The 23309-nt window shown below is 40.0% G+C and overlaps 1 protein-coding gene across 1 annotated transcript in view; it reads right to left on the reverse strand.

Annotated features, from left to right (window-relative positions):
• Positions 1-23309, reverse strand: part of SPOCK1 (SPARC (osteonectin), cwcv and kazal like domains proteoglycan 1) — a 265982-nt gene that overhangs the window by 96567 nt on the left and 146106 nt on the right. Inside the window, exon 4 of the mRNA XM_051794151.1 lies at positions 18164-18278. Within this exon, the coding sequence (XP_051650111.1) occupies positions 18164-18278 (115 nt within the window). The remainder of the gene's footprint in view (positions 1-18163; positions 18279-23309) is intronic.

Consider the following 23309-nt stretch of genomic DNA (forward strand, 5'->3'; position numbering starts at 1 on the left):
TAACCCAGCCTTATTTATTCACTCACAGTCAACACAGTCCTTAATTTCATATTCCAAAATGCCCTACTGCCCAAAAAAGTGAGAGTTTGGTTGGTTTTTTTGTTGTTGTTGTTTTCTTTTCTGGAGGAAAAAGGTTCAGAAAATCTTATTGTCACTTTGCAACTGCAGGGGAAAAAATCAACACCCTCCCCCCAAAGCATCCTTAGACAGCTCAGCTGAGTTCTGCTTCATTATGTTGCTTTTGCTTTTTCTTGAGGCGAATAACATGCAATCCACACCACAAAAAATTGACATATTGCTGGTAGGGATGAGAAAGTAAATGAATTTTAAAAAATATTGTAAAAATTCTTGCCCTTAAGGCACTAAACCAAATGTTTCTCTTTAAAAATGACTGCACAGTACTTCTGCTGTGTGAATACTTGCTGCCATGGTACAAACAATCAGTTACAAGCTGTGCTAGCAAAATATTTGCCCCTTCTGACACATTTTATTATGAGAGAGGCTTATTAAATTCTCAAGAAATCTACAGCAGATTAAGCTGTTGAGGATTTTTACAATTAGCATTGATTACCTAAGAATTCATGTGTGATTTCTGAATAGAATTGGCTTGTCAAACAAAAGACAATTTAAAAAAAAAAAAAATCAATCCCAAAGCCACCTCCAGAGTGTAGTCAAAATCCACTATACAAGGTTGGTTTGGGGAAATAATCAGAATGCAGTTTCCTATGTCAGAATAAAATGAATGTTAGTAAAATGGATGCAAACCAAATCAGTTATAAATACTATAAGGAGCCAGGTAATTTTAAAATCCCAACCTTTTTAGCATCTAAATAGGCTAATGCCCCTGTTGCTTATTCAGCACTGCTGATTTAAGAGAGCTCAGTACTGTGAATGTCTAAACATTCTGCTGCATTTCTCAGGTATTCAGTGCTGTCTGTCTGCTTATTTGATGCTGGAGATGGAGCTCATAATATCCCTACCATTCCCAGCTCTCAAATGAGGCCATCAAGAGCATTACCCATCTTCTATCAGGCTGGGTCCTAATGAAAGGTGACTGCAGCTTAAAGGAAGGGCCCAGCTGAGAGACAGAACTTACATAATCACGTTAATTTATGATGCACATGATCCAGTGTGGAGACAGCACGTGGTGCAACACACCTTGAGGAGAAATTTGAAGCTGAATGCCATGGACACACTTGTGGAAACCGCAGGACACGCGTTTCGGGAGGGACTTCCACTGAGTTATTAAGATTTCACTTTGCTGTGCCCTTGAATCACGAAGCCTGGCAACCACACAGCTCCAACCCCCCTTTCTTCCCATGTTCTTTGAGCATGCAGCTCCACAGGTTCCCCACCATGGAGGCTCCAGCTGCCATCAAAAATGAGACGTAGCTGCGCGTTTATACTTTCGGAAGTCTCAGCGTTTTACAGCAGCTTCCCCAAAAGTCGATTTTACCACGTTAAAAAGTAAGAGTCAACCAGTGGCACACTTAGATAGGAAGCATAACATTACCTGGGACTTTAACAGGTTTTGTAAAAAAAAAAAAAAAAAAAAAGGAAAAAAATTAAATACTTTGCTGCTGAGTTATTAAATAGGAATCAGTTTTGTGCAGATAGTGTTGTTGGCTTAGGATGTGCCACCTTACTTTGAATCACTCAAATTTCACTTCAGCACACATTTCCCTTTGTTTATTGTGCAGTGGTCACCTACACATCTATGTTCTCACCACTCTGATATTGCTCCATTTCATCCTTTGTAGTGCTCTCCTGAATCAACCATTTCACTCTCAAGAAATGCTCACTCTTTGGACCACATTTTTCTGGTGTACTGAACTCTGTTCCTGTGAGCTCTCAGATGGCTTTCTCTACAGTTTGTCTTTCCATCTCCTTCCCTCCACTGCCCTTCAGCTGCTCACTTTTGAGTTCTTGGACTTTATTTTTATTCCTTCTACCACTTCTCTGCTGCTGTGGTGGAAGTTTAGGGATTGCACTAATTTTTTCACTGCAAATTAATCCCATTCTTTTTCCCCCAGTGTTGTTGCATTTCTTCATAAAATACCCTTCCTCTCTCCAATCCCACTGCCTGTGGTCTGCCTTCTGCCTGACTGGCATCTCTGACTCTCTCTTCCAGCCCTATTTTCTCAAGATCTGATCAGCTTGTTAAAGGAAAATTTTATAAAATTGTGAAAAAATTGCGATGCCCTTTCCTACTCGCTGTTGTATTTAACCATTTTAATCCCAGTCTTTCAGCCTGACCACTCTGCTCTGACCTCCTTCCCACCCAATCTCCTTTTCCTTGCACTTTTCCCCTCCTACCTCCGAAACTTCCTTCTGCTTCATTCAACCTCAGAAATGAGGCCCCTTGGAAAAGCAGTTATTTCTTCATCTACTCTTGACTATTCTTTCCCTCTCTGCTAGGATGTATCATATTAAGTATTACATTCTCTCTAAATGGTATCTCAATACCATTTTGGTGCTTTACCTGTAATAGTCTAGTCTTGCCTTTCTACACTTCAATCCTTGGAAGTCTGAGAAACTTTACAGGTGTTGGCTCTGGGTTATCCTTCTGTCTCTTTGTCCAATTATTGTTATTTCCTCTCAGGAACACCTTGTCCACATTGGAAGCTCACTATGCCAAAACCAAACATACCATATTTCTTCTCACATCAGCTTCTCTGTTTTCCAGTTGCTGTTTCCCTCTCATTTGTTATCTGGACTTACTCTTTAATTCTAGTGATCTTAACTTTTTCCCTGCCTTTTGGAATTTAGCAGAGAGCCCTCTAAACAGGTAATCAGACCACTGAATATGAGTAAAATTGAATCTTCAGCTCGTATTTCCTGACCAAGTGTCTACAGACAATTTATCTCATCTTGACTGTGCTCCTGAGGTGTCAGTGCCAGTGCTGTTCTGTCCCCAGCTGTGAGGAGGGCAGGGCTCCCATTTCAGCACTCAGCACACTGCTGGTGTGCTGTGAAGGGCTGCAAATGAACAGCTCCCATCGTGCTCATCACAAACTACACGAGTTTCTGAAAGGACCATGAACCCCAGTTACACAGGCAGTTGGTCCAAAACCAAGCACAAAATCCTGAACTAATGAAGGAACTAAGCAACAAAACCCTCTCCCTTAGCTAAGCTGAAGTATTGTTGCAAATGAAAAATTTATGCACACATAAAACATAGAGGCTCCAGAAATTAAGTATGGATGAGGTGCTAAGCAGGACTGACTGCAGTGTAATTCAATTTGGCAGTCCTGGGCTTCAGGTAAACTGGATTAGTTAAGACTGAAAAAATGTGTCAAAGGACTTGAAAGAGATTTAAAGCTGGATGAATGACCGGAATAATGGCACACACATTACAACATGTGGCAATGAGGAATGGACAGAATAATTTAGAGAACAAAACTATGAAATGTCCTTTTTGTTCAACATGAGCCATCAACTTAAATGCCAATAAGGTACAAAGACAGAATTTATAAAAAAGAGGGAAGAAAAAGCAGAGGATATATAAGTTTCCTGTGTTTCTGTCTGCTCAGTTGCCTTCTGGGCAAGGCAAGAGACCAGATGTGAGTTTAGAGGAGCAGGTTTGAGTCTTTGATAGTGTTTTCATCTCTTTTTAACCAACCTTGTTCTCTTGACTTCTTAACTCGTTAAACAAACAAACAAAAAATACTTACATTATGTTTTACTACCAAGGTTAATTAGTCTTCCACAGTTGATGATCACTGATTGTAACAACCAACTAATTAGAATGGTTTGTTTTGTTTCATAAAAGAAGATGGATTGTGTGGTGAGATCAAAGCTAAAGGCTGGATAAATCAGTGGAGCCAAATTCCCAACTGTCACTCCCCATACATATTAAAGAACATTTTCCTAGATATTATCATAATAAAGCTGTGACAGAGCTGCAAGAACAAAACTAACATGAGCAGACCATATTGGTTCTTACAAATTACCAGTAAGCAAGAAAAAGTTGCAAGGCTCAAAATTTTCGCCAGTGAAAGGAGAAAAAAAAGGGGAAGCAGAGGAAAAATCGAAAAGATTGCAAGAGAATTTGATGTCATAAGGCTGCATTCTCCACCAGTGGCAGCTTAAATGTTACTTCACAACAAAATAGGTTAAATTTGAGTGTGGACAAGTGAAATAATTTAAGTAGTTCAAATATCTTTCACAAGACCTTTACAAAACTATTCCTTTCTAGCAGAGTGTGCTACGTGAAAAATTTACAGATTATTGATTTGGTCAAATTGGGGTAAAACTGTGACTACAGTAGAAAACTCCTCTAACCCAAATCTTAACTGTTGTGACAGTCCTTCCTCAAATCCCTCAAAAAAATTGGCTTCACAATAGTTTAGGCCAGAGGACAAATAAAAATACCTAAAAATAAACAGGAGAGAAAATCTATCAATGAACATAACTGGGATTTCAATGAAGTGCACAGCATGCTTTAGCCCTTGGTTCTATCCTCTTTCTTTTGAAAAGTAACATCATTTTGAAATTTAACACAGTTGTAAAAGAGCCTTAAGGCACAAAAATTGTGCTTTATTTTAAAACTGCGTTTTATTTTTAGGAATATGTTTATTCAGATGTGTGAAAAAACATAAGCCCTCATTAAGGAACAAAATAATTTCTTTTCAGAGGGCAGATCTAGACAGGGGAAAAGTACAAAGACTGCCAGAGAATATTTATTTCACGCCAAGTTTTGCTGCTAGAGTTCAAATGTAATACAAGTGAAACACTGCAGTAGTTAAGTGTGATCACATCACTGATGTTCACAAGATTTGTGAGCTTTTTCCCTCCCTGAATCCTGCAGGTGCAGTAGCAAGTCCTTAGAACATTCTGAAGCATTTGCTCTCCCTGGAAAAGTATGAAGAGAGATAATAATAGAAATTGCCTGTTCTTCAGTATGCAAAGAGAATTCTGAGAAAAAAAAGAAAAGGTGAGTTGAGGGATATTGGAAAAGTCTACTTTGCAATATCCACTTATTAAAGATCCTGTGCCAGAAAATGGAAAAGAATGGAGACTGAGAAAGTTTTTTAGTAGTTGGCATTAATCAGAAAGCAGTGAAGACCCAGGCAAAGGATTTTATCTCTCAGAAATTCTAATACAATATGTTTAATTTCTACCACTGTAGGAATAAAACACGAAAGTAGCAATGCTGGATCACTTCCAAACAACAAAAAGAGGAGAGAAAATATCTCTGGATACCTTTCCAGGAACAAAGCCATGCTCTGTCTCTAGAGATAATAATGAAAAAAAAAGTCTTATTTTCTCTAGGTGCAAATGATAATTGAATACTTGAGTTGGCTGGGGATAAATATATGCTATAGGCTCTCTGCACAACCTTCACATAACATAAATTTATCACACCCCCAAGACAGGAGGTGGTGACTCCCCCAGTCTGATTTGACTGACATCTCAAAGGTGGGACACTGGAAAGTCACGGAGTGGATTTTATTTACAGCAGCAGCACAAACACAGTCTAGCCTGAATCCCAGTTGAGTGCCACGACCATCAGGCTACTGAGTGAATTTTGCATAATTAATGAAGGGACCAAACCCCTCCTCCAATTAACATCTAGGGAGTGGGGAATAAAAACTGCAGACTTTCAGGGCAAGCCATAAAGAGAAGTAATAACCACTCGCCAGAAGACCCAGAAGAGTGTTCTGCCTGGGAACTTCTCTTTTCACATTAGAGATTCAAGGTCCCTTCACCCTCCTACTCACATTTCTGAGGTGAGAGACTTTCTTGTCAAAAACTATTCTTTACATTCCTAGAAAATGTTTTGCTGAATTGACAGGAAAACCCTTCTGTTGGATGACTCCAGAACACATCTCCTCGATGCTTAAAGCCTGTTCTCATTCGAAGTTCATTTCTGTTTCCACTTTCTCAAAATGTTCCAGTGTTAAAAAAATCACAGCAGGGAACTGAGTAAGAACTGGGACTGCCAAAGCTACACAGACAATTCTACAAAGTTAAGAGCTAATCCAAGAACATGAAACCCCCCACAGTTCAAAGTACTTTATCTAATTGCCATATTTGATTTCATAGAGGTGGTAATTTTACACTGACTGCAATGCAAGCTTTCTTTTTTTTTTTTTTTTTAAATATACTAATTGGAGTAGAAAATAACTCCGTGGAATCTGTCAGAAATTTTGACTTTTTAAATTGCAGTTACTGAATACTCTGTATTTACTTGCAATGAATCTTTCAGGGTTTCATTGTGAAAGTAGAGAACATAAATGCAGTAATTGAAAACAGACTGAAAGCTTGATACTTCTCTCGTAACTAATTTGAAAACTTGTTAATCTTCCTGCCCCTGCTATTCCACAAAGGTTTAATAGCACAGATCTGTAGAAATGTTTCCTGATAATTATGCTCCATTAATGTAACAGAATCTATCATGACATATTTGCTATTTATTTATTTATTTATTTATTTATTTATTTATTTATTTATTTATTTATTTTAGACAGTCAGTTAAGTGGTTAGAATGAATATACAGATCAAAGATATCACAGGATCAGAGAATAATTTCACTTGGAAGGGACTTTTTAAATGTCATCTAATCCAACCCCCCTGCAATGAGAAGGGACACCTTCCACCTCCCCTTCATCTACCACTGAATGTACAAAAAAGAAAGGTGACTGTGGATCTTCCAAACATTAAATGACCCTGTAAAATTCCAACTCTCAGGCTTGTAAGCAGGAGAAGGGTTTTAACAAACCCCTATTTCCCTGTTGAGCACAGTGAACGTGGCAGCTCAACATCATTTCAAGGGGCTGCCTCCTCAGCAGCTCCAGAGCACCAAACCCTGAGGCTGAGGGACTCTGAAATGATAACTCTTTTGAGACTTAAAGAGCTGTGAAGGGGATTGTTATGAGATGAAATTTGATCTTCTGATTACTGGCTCTGAGAATTTAACAGGGACTTTCACAGCAGACTCGAAGGAGTCAGAATGAGAGGAAGAACACGAAGCACAGAAAAGATTTTCCTTCTTATCAGTTTTGAAGTTCCAATATCTGATCACCTCTTCCAATAATTAGAGCACAGAGGAGTTTGGCATTGGTGATAGGGAGTGTAATTACAACACACATTGACATTGGGTGTTTCCTTCCTTGACTCCTCTAAAAAAACTGGCTGCACAATAAGAAATGCAAAATACTGCACAGAGATATAAGGATTTTTTTCTGCCTCACTTTTTAAAATACTGAAGATGCTCATGGGAATTCAATTATTATATATTACAGGACTGGTTTAAATCTAGAGATAGAAGCAATATGTCTTTCAGAAGCATGCTAAGGTATTACTCTTTCTGCCTAAAAGGTTTATGGCTCAGCATTGCCTTCCTGTAGGTAATTTGGAAGTGGAACAGTGATACCTGAGCAGACACACTGAAAGGAGCAAAATATTTTGGGTTGATTTCTAAGTATCATTAGTACTGCCTACACACAGAGCTTTAAACAGACTGTACTGTGGTGGCTCATGTCCATAAATAATGTCACTTGTGGTTCACTGGTTGAATTAATACAAAAGGCCTAAATTGAAAATCTGCAGGTTCAACTCTCGATGAGCTCTGGCAAAGCACTAAGCAGGCAATCATAAGCTTATTAATGAAAAGAGAATGATATAAATTGAAATATTAAAGAAGCAGGAAGTAATAGCTTAAAAGTTAATTTTGATAACATAACTTGCACCAAATAAGAAAATGATTGATGTAAGAAGCTCCCTTTTATTGTTTTCATGTGCTATTTCTTTCCAAAGAGTGCCATTAGATGGAACTGCATAGATATGAGAGGGATCAAACACCTCAGACTACCTTTCTCAATTCCATATTTTAGCTGACATTCATGTCCCTGTTGCTAAGCTGGTTTGGAACTGGCAAACCTCTGCGGAAATGTCTTCACACTATAACTTTTTGGCGAGCTTTAACTCCAGAGTGAAAGCCAGTTGCTGATGAATTCCTCAGGGTGGTCTTGGATGTGGTTTCATCAGTTTTCCTGGTGAAGTTTTGTGCCTGAAATGCTGAGGGATGCTGAAGGAGACAAGAAATTCAGCAGAACTCTGCTGAAAACCATCTCAGCTCTGGAGGAGCCAAAGCTTCCCACCCAACAGAGCCACACACAGGGGGAAGAGCTGGGACTACACAGGGCAAGAGGTGGAAAAGAAGAGTGGCCCAAGTGACTGGAAGTTCAGCCTGTTGTTATTGATGCCTTTCACTACCAGGGAAAGGCTTTAGAAGCAATAAATGGCAAGTCCCAGCAGTGTAATGTTAAAATAGAGAACTGTTTTGTCAACAAGAAAGATCAGTCTTCAATCAGTTTAAAACTTGTGTATGTTGAGTCTGCACCACTCTGAAAACACAGGGTTGTACAGAGCAGCAAACTGGCCAGCACCAAATGAAAGGCAACATTTTTAAGGCCTAATTTGCAAATTTCACACCAAATGTATTGTTTGCAATACTGACTGCAATTTGAATGTAAAATGCCATTTGTCAAAATGCAGGTCCTAAAATGCTGCACATTTAATATTGGATGTTGGAAATTGAAGAAAAGCTTTAATAAAATTCCTTTGCTGTAAACATCAGTCCCAATCTTACAAAAGCAGGGCTTTTATTAGCACTAAAAAGACTTCCAGTGAACACATTCATGTCCTGGGGCTTGTATAGCAAAAACCAGCAATAAATTTAGAATCTCCAGTAAACAGATCATTGTATAAATACAGAATAATTTTCAGAGCATTGGAGGTCATTTGTAAACATTAAATAATAATTTCTGACTGGCTGGATTACTCAGATTTAAGATAGGGATAAACAGCAAAAATACAGGGACATATTAAATATTATTACAAATTTGCTTCCAGCAATTCTACAGTTAAGTTTTTTAATATATAGGAAATACAGAGAGGGTGAATTGGGAAATACATCCTTAATCTACTGGGCTGTTGGAAACACAAAAATATTGCAGATTCCAGGTCAGGTGAGGATTAACACAGAGAAATTCAGCCAACAAGTCAAGCAAAAATACACCCATGTGTCCTAAAAGTTCAGTGGTCACATGGAATGCTCCTGACAGGAACACAGAGAGCCTGTGGAACTGTCCCCTTGGGCCCCGCAGCCTCAAAGTCCTGCCTGGCTGTGTTTTAATGAGTGATGACCATGTATGAAGATTGTTGGGAAAAATATTGAAAACCTACGAATTATGAAGCTAATCCACGTGAAAAGCCTAAAACCTTCTTACAGGATGAGGATACAAAGGCAGTGAGTCTTTTCCAACTTGATTCATTTGTTCATTATTCATTTGTTGGCAAATCTCGTGACATTTGCCAAGCAGATGACATTTATACCAATTACTGTTTTCATTTCTTGCTCCCTTTAAAATGAGCAAGAGGAGCTTTGCAAACAACAAAAAAAGCCAACATCCCTTCTGCTATCAACAGCTCCCAATCCAAGCCAGGAACAGACAAATGCCATGGAGGAGGTGACTGAACTTTTAACTCAGCCTTCTTCCAGATATCTCAAGGGAAACAGGAGCTTTTGGATGCTCACTCAGCTTTGGATGCTGATTCTTGACAAGCTGATAAGAGCTACATCAAGAGATTTGTATTTGACCAATTCTGCAGTCTAAAAAAGGACCCACTGAGATAGTAAAACCACTGAAGAACAAACATTATGTTGCCCTTATTTCATCTTTCATATATTCAAGTTTTCCTGCTGGCTTGTGTTCCCTCTGTTCCCTGCACAAACTTACATTCACACTTAACTTTCAGACATGCATTTTCCATCATTATATATTTAACTTTCATATTACTCAGATCTCAGAGCTCTGAACACTGAATTTGATATATAGTTTGTATGTAATGCTGAACTAGGTATAGCTTGCATTTATTTCAAACTCTCTCCTCCCTCTCCTTTTGCTATCATGTTAATAAAAAATCTTTCATGTTACAGAGAAAAGTAATTTGGGCTATTGTGTGTTTCTATTGAGGATGAAACAAATGTGGAAATGGCTGAAACAGCAAGCTGCACATATATCTACCATAGATATCAATCCACAAAGCATTAAAGCCAGAACTGTTCTCCAGAAAGCTCAGTTGAAAGCCCACCCGGAATAAGGACTTCCAAATTGCAGACATTCTGCCATGGAAGAATAACCAGAGGTTTAAAGCAGGTATGGATGGAAGAGGCACTTAAAAGAGGGGCTTAATTTCAGAAATAAAGATGGAAATTTTAACAAGTAATGACTCAGAGTCATTGCAATGACTGAAGATGTGCAAAGAGTTTAAATAGCGGGAAGACAAAGTGATAATTTTGGGTTTCATTTCTTTACTGATCTCAGCAGCCAAACCCAGTGAGCTCTGCTACAAAGGAAAACTGAGACAGGCAAGAGGAAGGTCTTTTTAAGAGAGTTTTTCTATGAGAAAAGACTAAGAACATTTGCCAAGTCTAGCAAAACCATAAAGGGTCATTATTTCAAAATAAATATGCTGAGGAACCATTTAAGAAAAGTCTAGAAGTTTTAGCTGAGCTTGAATAAATTTAGGTTAGATATTAGCAGGTTTCTAACCAGAAAGGTTCTGATACTCAGGATTCATCCAAATGGAGTAGAGAGGGCAATAAACCTTATAATCTTTAAGACAGAACTTGGTAGGCTAATGAAAAAGTTTATTTGATACTGTTGCAGAGGGATTGGACTTAATGATCCAAGAACTCACTCCTGGTCCATTTTCACATACTGCTAAAAGCACACAACCAGAAATATTAAGAGCAGGAATATTACAAAGCAGTATTCAACCCATCCAATAACAGTGTCCTTAAATGCACAAACTATTTATTAATGTCAATTAAAGTGCAGAAGATAAGAAGTCATTTTCTTATTCTATTCACCACGAAAACTTCCTGACGATAGCCAGGGATTGAAATGGGTTTCAGTGAGTGCTTTGAAACTGGGCTAAAGGAAGGATGCAGCAGGAGAATGTCTCAACAACCACCGGATTTCCTTTGTGTTTGCAGCATCCTCAGAGTAAAGCAGAGCACAGTGAGACAGGAGCTGCAGAGTAAAAGAAAATGCCCTCAGCAGCAAGATGCTCCCCCCTGCAGCCCTGTGCTGGGTGACTGTGAAGAGAACACAGTAAATCCCCTGTGGAGAGCAAGAACAAGTTCATCTCCTGCTCTGGCCAATGCAGACAGAGATGAGGACTCCACGCTCCAAAATCCATTATAAAAGAGCTGTGCACCATCATATATTTCAGGAATTACTCATGCCCAGTGAGAGCCAGTCCCTTGCACTGCTCTAACGAGCTGAGGAAGCATGACCAGCCACGAGGCACCAGTTCTGGGGAGAGAAGTGCAGGGTGGTTAATTGGCCTTGGGATGCAGAAAGTCCAGGCTATCAGGGACAATCTTGGGCAATTTCCACGGCAGACACCTGTGCTCTGCCTGACCATGGTTTCACAGGTGTGCATTTTGCTGGGGCAGTTTGGAAATTCATGGAAATACCAAACTTCCTGGTGCAATGTTTGGGCCCTTTTTGCTTTGAGTCAGTAACCACATTTGAATTCAGCTTCAGTACTTCAAGTAAGGAAAGTGGATCTTTCCTAAGTTTTCTAATTCTTCGAGGTCTTTTACCTCTGAGTTTTGAAATACACTGAAGTCAACAGCATATCTAGAGCTTGAGAAGGCCAGAAAACAGCCTGAAAAGAACATGAAGCCTTGTCTATTGAGAGGACACACCACAGCCAGCTTCCTCCAGGAAATAATCAACTGGAGGGGTTTTGGTGCAGAAACTCCTGGCAGCAAGTGGGTCACTCCTGACCCAGAACTGAAGGAGCTCATTTCACTGGGAGTGATGAAAGCCAGGCCTTCCACAGATTCTCCCTGTGGTCTCTTTAGTTAAAAGCAATTTAATGCAGGCAGAGCTGAAACTGAGAAATGGACCACTTGGAGAATGAGACCTACAGTTTACAGATGATGCTGTTCAGCAGAGTAATATCTGCTTTTAAAACCAGTGAGTGCTGTTCCAATACTCAAGCACCTTTGGACTGAATCCCGGGCAGTTACTGATGGAGACTGTCTTGGCAGAAAAGCCATTAACCTTTGGGAGTTCATGCTTAGATCATAATTTTCATATTCAAAATTTTAAAAATAACTGTAATGGGGAGTAAAGGATCGTGCCAGACTCTTATGCTGCTCTCTCTTAATAGTCAGTGGTCCCCCTGAGCACTTAAAGATTGATGGCACATCACACCACGTGCTTTCTGTCTTATTAAAAGGCAAATTAGCCCACATAAGAAAACAAAAATCCCTGATTTCCACATGTCTCTAACTTGTCTGCTGCAAAATCCCAAGCTTTCTTGTTGCAGGCATCCTTTGTTGTTCAGGCAGTCTGGAGATGAGATACTTTTAAAAGCTTTCAGGTTTTCTCTAAGGACTTGCACACACCACTTGCACACTCCTTGCACATCACATTATGTGCTGCATTTTTCTCTGACCTCAAAGGCTCCTCTCTCTTTGATTTTTCTGGCTTCTCGTTTAATTTGCTGGACAAACAGCATGAGCCACACATAAACTGTGCAATGTACCGTGAGGGATTAGATATTAGTAAGAATAATAGTCTTTACAGAGTAATGCACTATAGTTTACAAATTACAGAAAAATACCCAAACAACAAACATTTACTCAATCCTGTTCATGTCTAGAACTTTCATTCTTAGAGGATTAAAGTAGCTCTCCAAAATTCTGTCAGAGCTACCCTCGGGAATAATAAGCCTAAATTTTGGCAATTTCCCCAGTACAGTGTATTTGTTTGAAAAAAACTTAATGCAATCTGCTGGGTTCTGTGAGTGTGTGTTTAATCAAATATTTCAATGCTCTTTCTTCTGAAGCAAAAATCTATGCCAGTACATTAATCAATACTCATCATGATAGATAAAATGTTTTGCATAAAAACATGCTTCTTTTTTTTTTTTTTGTTTTTTAGGGAAAGTCAAATTTAGTGATTTCAAACCAGATGTAAATACTGTTGTATTGTTACTTAGGAAAAAAAAAATCCAACAAATTTGGAATGGCTTTATTTTAATAAAACAACAGTCAAAAGCTTTTCCTTTGGCTGTGAACTGGGCAGTTTTCTTCCCTTAATTCCGAAAATGTCAATCAACAAAAGAATTCACCTGCTGCCCATAAAGAAATCTGCAGTAAAAATTGACTCATGAATTCATCCCAGAACTTACAAAAACCTCTAGGGATGCGAAAAATAATTTTAATATTTATGTTTTCTGCATCCATGCATACAATTTAATCTTTGTAACAATTTTATAATAGAGCTGTATTATCCTAAATTATTGAGTGCAGTCCCACATTTCACCACTACAGTTAGGGAGGGCTGTTATCTAGAAAGGCCTGAGTGTCCCAGAACACAATTTCTGGCTTCCTGCCTACCCAAAATGGATGAACAAACTGTGTTCTACACCACTGAAAATATCCTTTCCTCTTTTTATTCCTCAGCTACAAATAAATAATACTTGAAAGAACCATATTCTTACAGCAGATTTTCCAAATATTCTTCCTGTCCTGCATCTGCCAGCTTATAAAAAAATATCAAGAGTTCAATGAAATGGGGAAAATTCACCCTGTTAGGGAGTGACATCCCTTCCCTCTTTGTTCTAGCACAAAGAAAAGGAGGGATTTGCAGAGAAGCTAGAAATACCTTCAGAGGAGTTAGAAATACCTACACTTTGCCTGGAGAAAGACAAAAAATGAACCAACTACACTCTGGTCTTGGCCTGTTATTGTTGGGGTTCTCCCATCCTGGTAGCCCTTTCAAGAAACCACATACAAGTAAAACAGATATAATTAAAATGGAGAAATAATCACCAACAGGAAGCTGAATGATGCCATCCTGTAAAGTTCCCTCTGGGACAGGCTCTTTTCCCTGAATTGTACTTAATACACAAATGAACAACAATTATTTTCTGAATCAGCATGAAAATGAACAAGAGAAAGAAGCTCTGAGCACACCAAGGTTAATTGGGGAACCAAATGAGGGTATTAATAGATCCAAAGATAATTAATCATCGCCCAGGTTTGGTTCTCCTGTAGATTGCTCACCTACTCAGACCCTTGTCAACATTACCCCATAAATCAGGCAGAACTGAACATGATGAGCTTAGGACCAAGCCCTCCCTCACGTTGGTCAGGCCCCTGGGAACGTGGGAGTCAGGTTGGCAGCTCAAGGTGTCACCCCACAGGAGCCCTTGGTGCTGTGCCAACCCTCATCAGCACTTAGCAGCAAAGCAAGCAAGAGAAAACACAGGCAGGCACAAGGCAGAGAGAGAAAACCAACGGGGTTAGGGTTTATAGCCCTGTATTTAGCACATTTTAAGAGGTGACTGCTGATGCAACCACAGACCTCACAGAGGAATAGCACTGTTTCAAAGCCTTGCTCCTGTGCACAACTTCTCAGCAAATCCCTAAAAGTGCGTTTGCTGCGGACAGAGATTTTTGCTGCAATGCTCCCAAGCAATTCTCCAGAGCAGGTGTGTCACTGATGTTCTGCCAGTTATTGCTTTGCTTCCCCCTCTTGGAAACAATTTGAAGCTCTCAACCGGCGCAGGGAGGAGCAGCGGGGCGAGAACGCTCCGTTCCACATATGGGGTTGTTTTACTTCACTTGTTTTGAACAGGGTCCTTCCTAACCAGAAATGAGGATTTGTAAAGAAAGAGAGGGAGATTTGTCTGCTCCTTGTGGATAAGTGTAGCTGCCAGCACTGCCACGCTGGTCAGAACAAGGTTTTGACGTGTAATTTAGAAGAACAGATGTTTTATCTGGGAATTTGTCCAGATCTCAAAAACAAAAGATGGTGAGGAATGCAGCAGTGGCTTCTCTTGTCAGCACATTATCCTGAAGAAACTGTGAGTTAACAGTTGGATTTCTAAGGCCCAGCAGAGAAGCAGAGACAATGTATGATTACCTTTGTGAGTGACACACTGCAGTGATGAGCTAACTGGTGATCAGCAGTTAAATGGACTGAGCAAAGCTGTAAACCCTGCACATGTTAATATGCCCATTATTTCCCCATCAATCCTCTCTTCTCATCCTGTTCTTTTGAAAAGAGCCCAAGAGTGACATCTTTCCTCCCCATCCCCTGCACCAGCAGAGACAAATGGCACAAAGTCTGACAAGGACTGGACATGTTTGAGAAATCTTTGAGAGACATTAACTCCTGCATTTCACACAAAACTGAACTAATAAAGACTCTTCCTCATAGATGTCCAAATTGAAAGGGGTTTTAATCCACACAAAAAGGATTTCATAAGACCCTATCATTAGTACAAGGACTATTAAGCATATAAGAAGGTACCTTCAAATTTATCTTTTACACACTCTTCAATCACTGCTCAGTCTTGCCTTTTCTCTAAATGCACTGTTCAATTTGTACCATAAATGCCTTGGAGGATGTGCTGACAAAATGCTATTATCTGTCTGAAATACCTCTCAGACATCTTCTGCCTTAACTTTTGAAGTACTAAAAGCTTACTAGAAAAATTAGTTGGACAGTGTCCATGGAGAAAGACAAAAAATGAACAAACTACACTCTGCTCTTGGCCTATTATTTGAGTTTTCCCATCTTGCTGCTTGTGGTAGCCCCTTCAAGAAAACACATACTAGGAAAACAAATGCAATTAACATGGATAAATATATCAACAGGAAGTGAAATGATGCTATTTTGTAAAGTTCCCTTTGGGCTGTGCCCTTTTTCCTGAATAAAAAAATAAACAATTATTTTCTTAATCAGCATGAAAAGGAACAAAAGAAGAGAAAAAAGCTATGAACACAACAAGGTTAATTGGGTAATCAGCTGTTGGTATTAGTAGATCCAAAGGGCAGGGTGGTTGGAATTAGATGATTTTTAAGGTCCCTTCCAACCCAAACCATTCCATGATTCAAGATCAAGGGCTGCTCACCAGGTGATTGTGAAGGGGAGGAGAAGCAGAGAAGGAGGAGGTTGCAGATGCTGGAAAGGAGAGGCCAGACTGGGGCAGGGTCTGAGTAAATGTTGAATAACACACTTCCATGTAACTCAGTTTTCTGCACTGCTACTGCACTCTGCAGTGGTTTAAAAAGTGGGCATTCCAGCACAAAGGAAACAATATGGGAATGGCACTGCACTGGCACTGATTTCAGACTTAGCTACACACTGTGCCTGGGAAACCACAGCTCCCTGGTGCTGCAGCTCTTCAGTGGGTCTCAGGGGGTGACACAAATCAGAGCAGTTCTGTCTGGGAGACTCAGCAAGAACAAAGGTGTTGCTCCCTCCATTACTTTTTGCTGAGCCTACACACTGTGCAAAGCCACTAAAGCAAGTTGATAATGATGCATGAAGTGGAAAACCCTCCTGGAGGACACCATGGGTGTACAAAACAACCACAACAATTTGGTGGTTCTTACTCCATGTGCCCACACGAATATATTCAGGTTTTCACTGGTTTTAAATAGGTGAAACTCCACTCCTTGCAACGTGTTTACTCCTGGTTAACACAACCTTAAATATGACTGGAGTCAGATACAGCAGCACTGAGCTCAGGCACAGGAAGAGCAGAATGCTGTGGGACTAAAGATGAAAACCTTTAGAGGGGCCACTCCACTGATTTGAATCAGCAGAGAATTTGCCCTGGTTACTCCCCTCCTTGACATGTCTCCCCTCTGAGGCAAAGGGAGCTGGGTACCTGGAGAACAAAACCACTTTGGGGTTCTATGTGCCACTATCACACATCAGCAGTAGCTCTTTCAGCATCACAAAACTTGCTGGAAACTGTTTGGAGAATTTTCACTGTAAGTTTTCAATACTTTTCGATTCATCTCCATAGTCACAGTGCTGCTCAAAGGTTATCTGAAATGGCTGCAGGCAGTGAGGAATCATAGAGATATCACATGAAAAGCAGCCTGGTTTCTGCAAAGAAAGGATATTCAGCTCCTCTGTACCATTACTCTGAACCATTTTGACTACTTTGGGGACATTAAATACTGGAAATAGCTCAGAAAGCATTTGGCTCCACATCTATGTCTATATATCACAAGGACTACTATATAATGCAAGTGGTTCAAATCCATCCTAACTACAAAATGTAAGCTACATAATGCCAAAAATGTCATTAGGATGTAAGCACTGCCCATAGGCAGACTCCTTCCATCCTTCCAGGGATCATTCCAGATTGAAACCCAAAGATTAAACGTACTGCCTCATGCACATTACACCATTAACTTTGTATTATCGATCAAAGACAAATGATTCTTACAGGATCAGCTTCCTCGGCCAGGTATCACTGAGATAAGGTGAAATATAGTCCCAGTACTTGGGAATCAGATCATCCTGAATGGCTTAAGCCTGTTTGGCTCAAGGGCTGTTGAACTCCAATCTCAGCTGATGATGATGACATTTAGGACCTGAGTTGTTACAGGTAAATTTTACTAAACAGGGAGACTAATTGAAGACCAGTCCCCAAATTTATCACTCAGATATAATGAAAGCTAGACAATATATTTTCCTTACAATGCAGACCCAGCATTCAGAGTACACAATTTATTCCACACTTGTTGGCAAGTGGAGGGTTTATTCCTTAGTTTTATTCTGGCTCTTGGCTCAGAGAGGCTCTGGAAATATTCAAACCCAGTTTCCTTACTGGTTCTCCTAGTTCTGCTTCCCAAATAGGGCAATGTTAGTTTGTTTGATCCACATTTGTTTTTAAATTTCTTAATTCTTGGGTGTTTGCAGCACATTTCAACTCATGAGCAGTAGGCTTTTCTTCATTTATTCATAGCTTCTCTCGGTAAAATTCTGTGGTCTAATTTGAACATCTCGGCCAAAACTCGTAACATATCTACTCCATTTGCTCTTAATTCAGTCCTTCAACAATCAGATCTGGAGCTTTCTGCAATTATGTGACTCCCCATGGAGATGCTCTACAAAGTTCCACCACCATTTTTTTTTTGCAAATTTAAGCAGAGGTTTGATATATTTTTTAAAAAAATTAATATCTTTTAATTACTTCCAATTAAGTTGCTGGAACCGTAGATGTCTCTGACACATATTTTGGGTTTTCAGGTTTTCAAATACGCTTGTTTGCTGCTGTGAGAGGCACAAAGCCCTCAAACCACACGAGGTTCTCTCACCTGTGCACCAGCTGCTTGCGGCTCACACAGATCGCGGTCTCGTAGTCGTGGGTGACACACACCTTGTGTGGGCTGCACTTCACCTTCAGGCAGGGATCCTTGGAGGGATCGAGGGCTGTAAAACACCAAACACGACAAAAAAGAAAGTGAGAAATGCACACAAAGGTCTGTCCTGGCTGAGGGATGACAGCTGGATAGAACGGACACTCCCCCGCCTGAGCGAATAAAGATTTTATTCCATTTTATTCCATATATACCATTTTACAGTATGTGCTGCTGTTTTCAGACTGCACCTGAAATAGGGATGTTTTCTATTGGAGAAAGATGCAAAAAGACAGATGGAGAGCTTAAAGACTGACTACTGAACAATAATCTAACTTGCATTCCCATTAATATTAGACACGAAACTTCAGGATGAAGTTCTGGTTTAACCATCTATATCACGCTGTTTATCTCATAGAAAAGTTATGATGGGATAAAATATACTCACAAATAACAAAATGACTGGTATTTTAGAAGCTAACTAATAACTGACATATTGCAGAGCGCTAATAAATTTAATTTCACAGATGCTGCATAACAGGTATATTATTTTGCAGAAATTATTTTTTCATTTTTACAGAGAAGCCTCTCCTGTATTTAAAATGCTTGAGCAGAAGAGCAGTAATAACAATAAAATAATCCTGGGCGTTCATACAACAACTTGCATCACCAGCACTGCTGTTGGAGGTTGGATTAGAGAGCATGACGTGTCTCAGAGCAAATATGCCCAAGCTGTTGTCCCATTTGAAAGGTACCTCTTTAAATTCATTCTCTTACAGAAGGATGTTCTGAAGATCCAGCAGTAAGACACTACGTGCCATGATGAATTACAAATGTTCAAAGTGAACATTTAAGTTAAGTGAATACTTTCAGAAGAAGGGAAGTCTCAGCCACACTGAGAAATTTCAAGAAGCAATTTTTAGAGAAGTTCTTTTCGGACATTCTTTTGCCATGGATTTGACTTTCTGTTCCTCTTCAGTATGTCTTCAAATCCCATTTTACCTCTCCCATCCTTCCCCATATCACTCTTGGTTGCATTTTGGGGACTGTATAGAGCTCCTACTGCACATTATGCCAACTGTGCCTCCCTCTTTCACTGAATGCCCAGAGAAACTTTTCAAAGGAGACTGTTTGAGGTACAAGAATTGTCAGTTTGCTACGTACCAAATTTCTTGGAGAGCAAACGCATTTCCAACAGGCAGAGGATTCTTCTGTGTTCCTGCAGGTCTTAAGAGCTGCAGCTGTTCTGTGCCGGGTTAAACAGCCACAGCTACAAGCTCCTGCCACATTAACACCCATTACACATTCGGGACGGGCAATTGAGCTTCACGAGTGCATATGTATTTACTGGAATGCCTTTGGTGCAAGACGGGGGGTGGAAATCGTAAAAACAAAGCAAAAGTGCTAAAAGCTTTTCCTTTTAAAGCCATTAAAAGTGATCGAAGAGGTGAAATGAGCAGGGAAGGAGAAAAGACCATCTGTTTCCTGCACCATAAACAACAAGACATCAACATTTAATGCGTTAGGAAAACACATGGGCAGGTTAGAGGGGACAGGGTCTGTCCCAGTGGAACCACCAAAGGCTGACATGGCTCTTCAGGGGGGTTTTGCTGTTGCCTTTTGGTGTCTTTTTTAAGTCAGGCAGATGAGAAGTATCCCATTCCCTGCCCTTTGCATTCCCAGAACGCTAAGAGTGAGATACACCCTCTTAATCCTCTTTACTCTCCCTGGAGACTGAGTTAGAGACTGGGGCAGATCCTTAACAGGGATTGAGAAGGCAAGGCACAGTTTCCTTAGTTATCTGTCACCTAGATATTCTTAAACTGCAAAAGAGAGTGAAACACTCTCCTTCTGCAAAGCCTTTGGAGGGTGAGCACCACTCAGAGTGTGCAGGGTCAGCAGATCGTGGCTTTAAGGGGCTGAGATAATTCAAAGGTCGTTCCCACCCCCCCAAACTTAACGAGCAGAACTTCTGCTGGCCTGCAGCTGGCCTTGCTCTGCTGCTGGAGCACAGGCACGTTGTCTGCTTTTGCTGGTGGCACATCCTCCATGCAAAATGCTGCCTCGACAAAAATGACTGTGCAAACTGGCTCAGAGCCCAGGGCTGAGAGCTGCCAACAGCACTGGGCTGCTGGAGAGCACACTCTGGCCTTGTGCTTAGGTTTTCCATCAGCCAAAACTAAGTTGGGATGTGGGTTTAGCCTTGAGAGTCAACCCTGGTTTGGCAGGAACAAGAGAAGCAAAATTTTGGCCCACATGGTCTATGTGGCATCATGCACAGTTACAATATTTAGCATTTTTTCCTAGTAAAATTTACTCTAATTGGAGAATTTTATCCACTTCAGGAACTATTTAGGTTTTCTAAGGCAGTGAAAATGCACACAGGTCTGAAATAGTATCACACTCTACATTACTAGTAAAAGAAACACAGCTTTCAAATATTTTGCAATTTAAAATTTGCCTATCAAAAAAGAAAAATATATATGAATATAGTTGAATAGCTTGTAGAAAAGCAACAGGTAAAAGTATGGTTGGAAATCCCAGTCACTATTCCCTTACAAATCAGGTCCAAACCTCAGTGTCTTGCTTCCAAAAATTGAAAAGAATAATAATGTTGACAATAATAAATAAAGCTTTTCCCCACCTGTCCATTGGATTAATTATTTCATTTATGGTGGAAAAGCTCATGAAAATCCTTACATGGAACAGACAATAGAAGTATCATTTATTATTCATTACAAACAGCCCTTACATAGAGTTCAAACCAGTAGTAGGAAGTTTATTAAATACAAGCAAAACTTCTTTTTAGAAAACAGCAGAAAAACTCACGATGTGAATTATCATTTCCTGAGATTTTAGTCCACTTATGCAGAATGTATGATCCACAGGAACAGAAAAGTTCCAAATGGGGCTTTATGTGTCTGCAAAGTTCCCCAACACGTTCAATATGTTTGGAAGGTTGTTCCACTGCTAAGCAACACAAGCCCTAAGGAGGGCTCATAATAAGAAACAATTTCTGAAATATGCTAATCAAAGATCACGCTTTGTTAATCAGATTTCTCCATGACTGGGAGCAGATGCTCATCACTGGCAGGAGAACACACCCTTGGGAATAAGATGAAACATAACAACCGTATTTGTCATTACAGCTCTTTTTGTCCTAAAGCAAGGAGGAGGAAATCTTTTGCAAATGAAGAGCTAAAAGTAAAGATAAATAAATAAAGTGGGGAGATGATGTTATTTTATCAGCTTGAAAGGAAAGCTACAGCCACCCCTTTCTGTGTCGAGGAGTCTGCACTCAGGTCTGTCTGCACAGTAGGAGCAAAAATACCTTAAGCCTGGCTTTGAGATGTGAACATTTTCCCACTTTTTCTTTAGGCTGAATCTGAAGGTAAAACTGATGGTCAGTCAATCTCAGCTGACAGTGGCTGAGGATTCATCCTAAATTTTTGTAAGGGGATACACATCCAGTCAGTATTGGAATTCAAGGTTTCACATGAACATAAATTCTTTGATGAAAACCCATTTCAATCACCCTGCCTATCATTTTGGGAGCCCAGGATTCATAGTTTCCTCTTCTGAGTATTTCCTATATTCAAATCCCTGCACACTTGGTCTCCAAGGGAAGTGTCCATCCCAGGAGGCAGCTGGCTGAAATACAGCACTGCCCATCTTTCAGTGTAATCGTTTTCAGAAGCTTTTTGTCCTGGGAAAATTCAGGATGCCTGGCTTTTCATCTTGGCTCAAAAATCTCCCTCTTCCTCCCTTCACACCCAGAGGTTTCTGCTGCTGACATTTGCTTTCTGCCCAGCTGTCCTGGTACTCAGAGCTGCAAAGTCTCTTCCTGTCTGACAAGTGAAGAAGTGTTTAGATGGGTTAAAGTTTCTGCTTCATTGGTCACAACATTTTTGGAAGAAAATTGTACTCTGCAGGTCAGCTGATTGCACTGCAAAGGGAAAGGCTCCCCTATATACACAGTGACCCAAAATCTGTGCTTGACCCATTTATATAAAATAGAGGTGCAGCATCACAATTCCTGTTGTTGAGACAAAAGACTTGCATTCCTTCTTTTCTTTTTTTTTTCCCCTCTAGCTTTTATTATGCAGAGCAACCTGAATTCTCTCTTAAAACTATAAATCTTCTATGGTTATCTCAGAGAGAGAGCAGAATAATTGGTAGATATAAACACTAGGGATTGCACCAGCCTGCTAACAGCCTCATAATGGCATGTTGACATTGCTTTCCAGTACCGAAAGGACTACAGACACCAACTGCATCCCAAATCCCTTTCCCTCCCAGCTCCACCCAGCAGACCAGAGAACTTTCCCTTATGAACTGAGCACACTTTCCTCTCCCCTCCTTGCACCGTTCCCCAGAGGCTGTGGGTTTGCAATATAAATCAGTGTTGCACAAAGACCTACCAGCAGCGTTTGAGATACTTTTCTATTAAATTTCATCTTTTTATTTATTACCACGCTATAAAAGAAGACTTATGACTTGCAGGAAAATCTTAGTTCAGTCAATGGCAGCACAGGGAGGAGCTGCTCTCTAAGCCTGTGGCTCCACATGCTGTGGCAGTGGGTCACTGTGTTAATCACAACAGAGGGAATTTACTTTTCACACATTTGACTTTAAAAGGGTGATAACAAATAAATACTTTCAGTGTCTCACAGCAATGGGTGTGTAATCCTGCAGAAACCGTACAACTAGTTCACGACAAGATTTATGAGCTTGATTCTGTTTTTATGACCATTCCTTAGGGGAAAGGGAGTAATTTCAAAGTGTGCCTGTTTAGTGGAGCTGAAATGAACTGCACAATCAAAAAGAGACGGCATTATGTAAATATTGGGTTTTCTGTTCCCAAAATTGCCTGCCAATAAGTACTATGATCACTCAATGACAAAAATAATGCAATGTCAAGAGCACTTGCTTTTATTCAATCCCCTTGGATCTGTTCTGACTATATGAGCAAAGAAGAACATCTGTTGGGAAAGGTATGATGAACTGGAAAATGAGACCTGCTCTCTTCAATGAAAAGGTCCCAGGGTATATTTTAATACAAAAGAGGTCGATAATAAAACTCAGTCTCTCAAATAAACGATGC

Source organism: Manacus candei, unplaced genomic scaffold (genome assembly GCF_025592945.1).
Source record: "Manacus candei isolate 608988 ecotype Guabito, Panama unplaced genomic scaffold, ASM2559294v1 h1tg000037l, whole genome shotgun sequence".
Lineage (NCBI taxonomy): Eukaryota > Metazoa > Chordata > Aves > Passeriformes > Pipridae > Manacus > Manacus candei.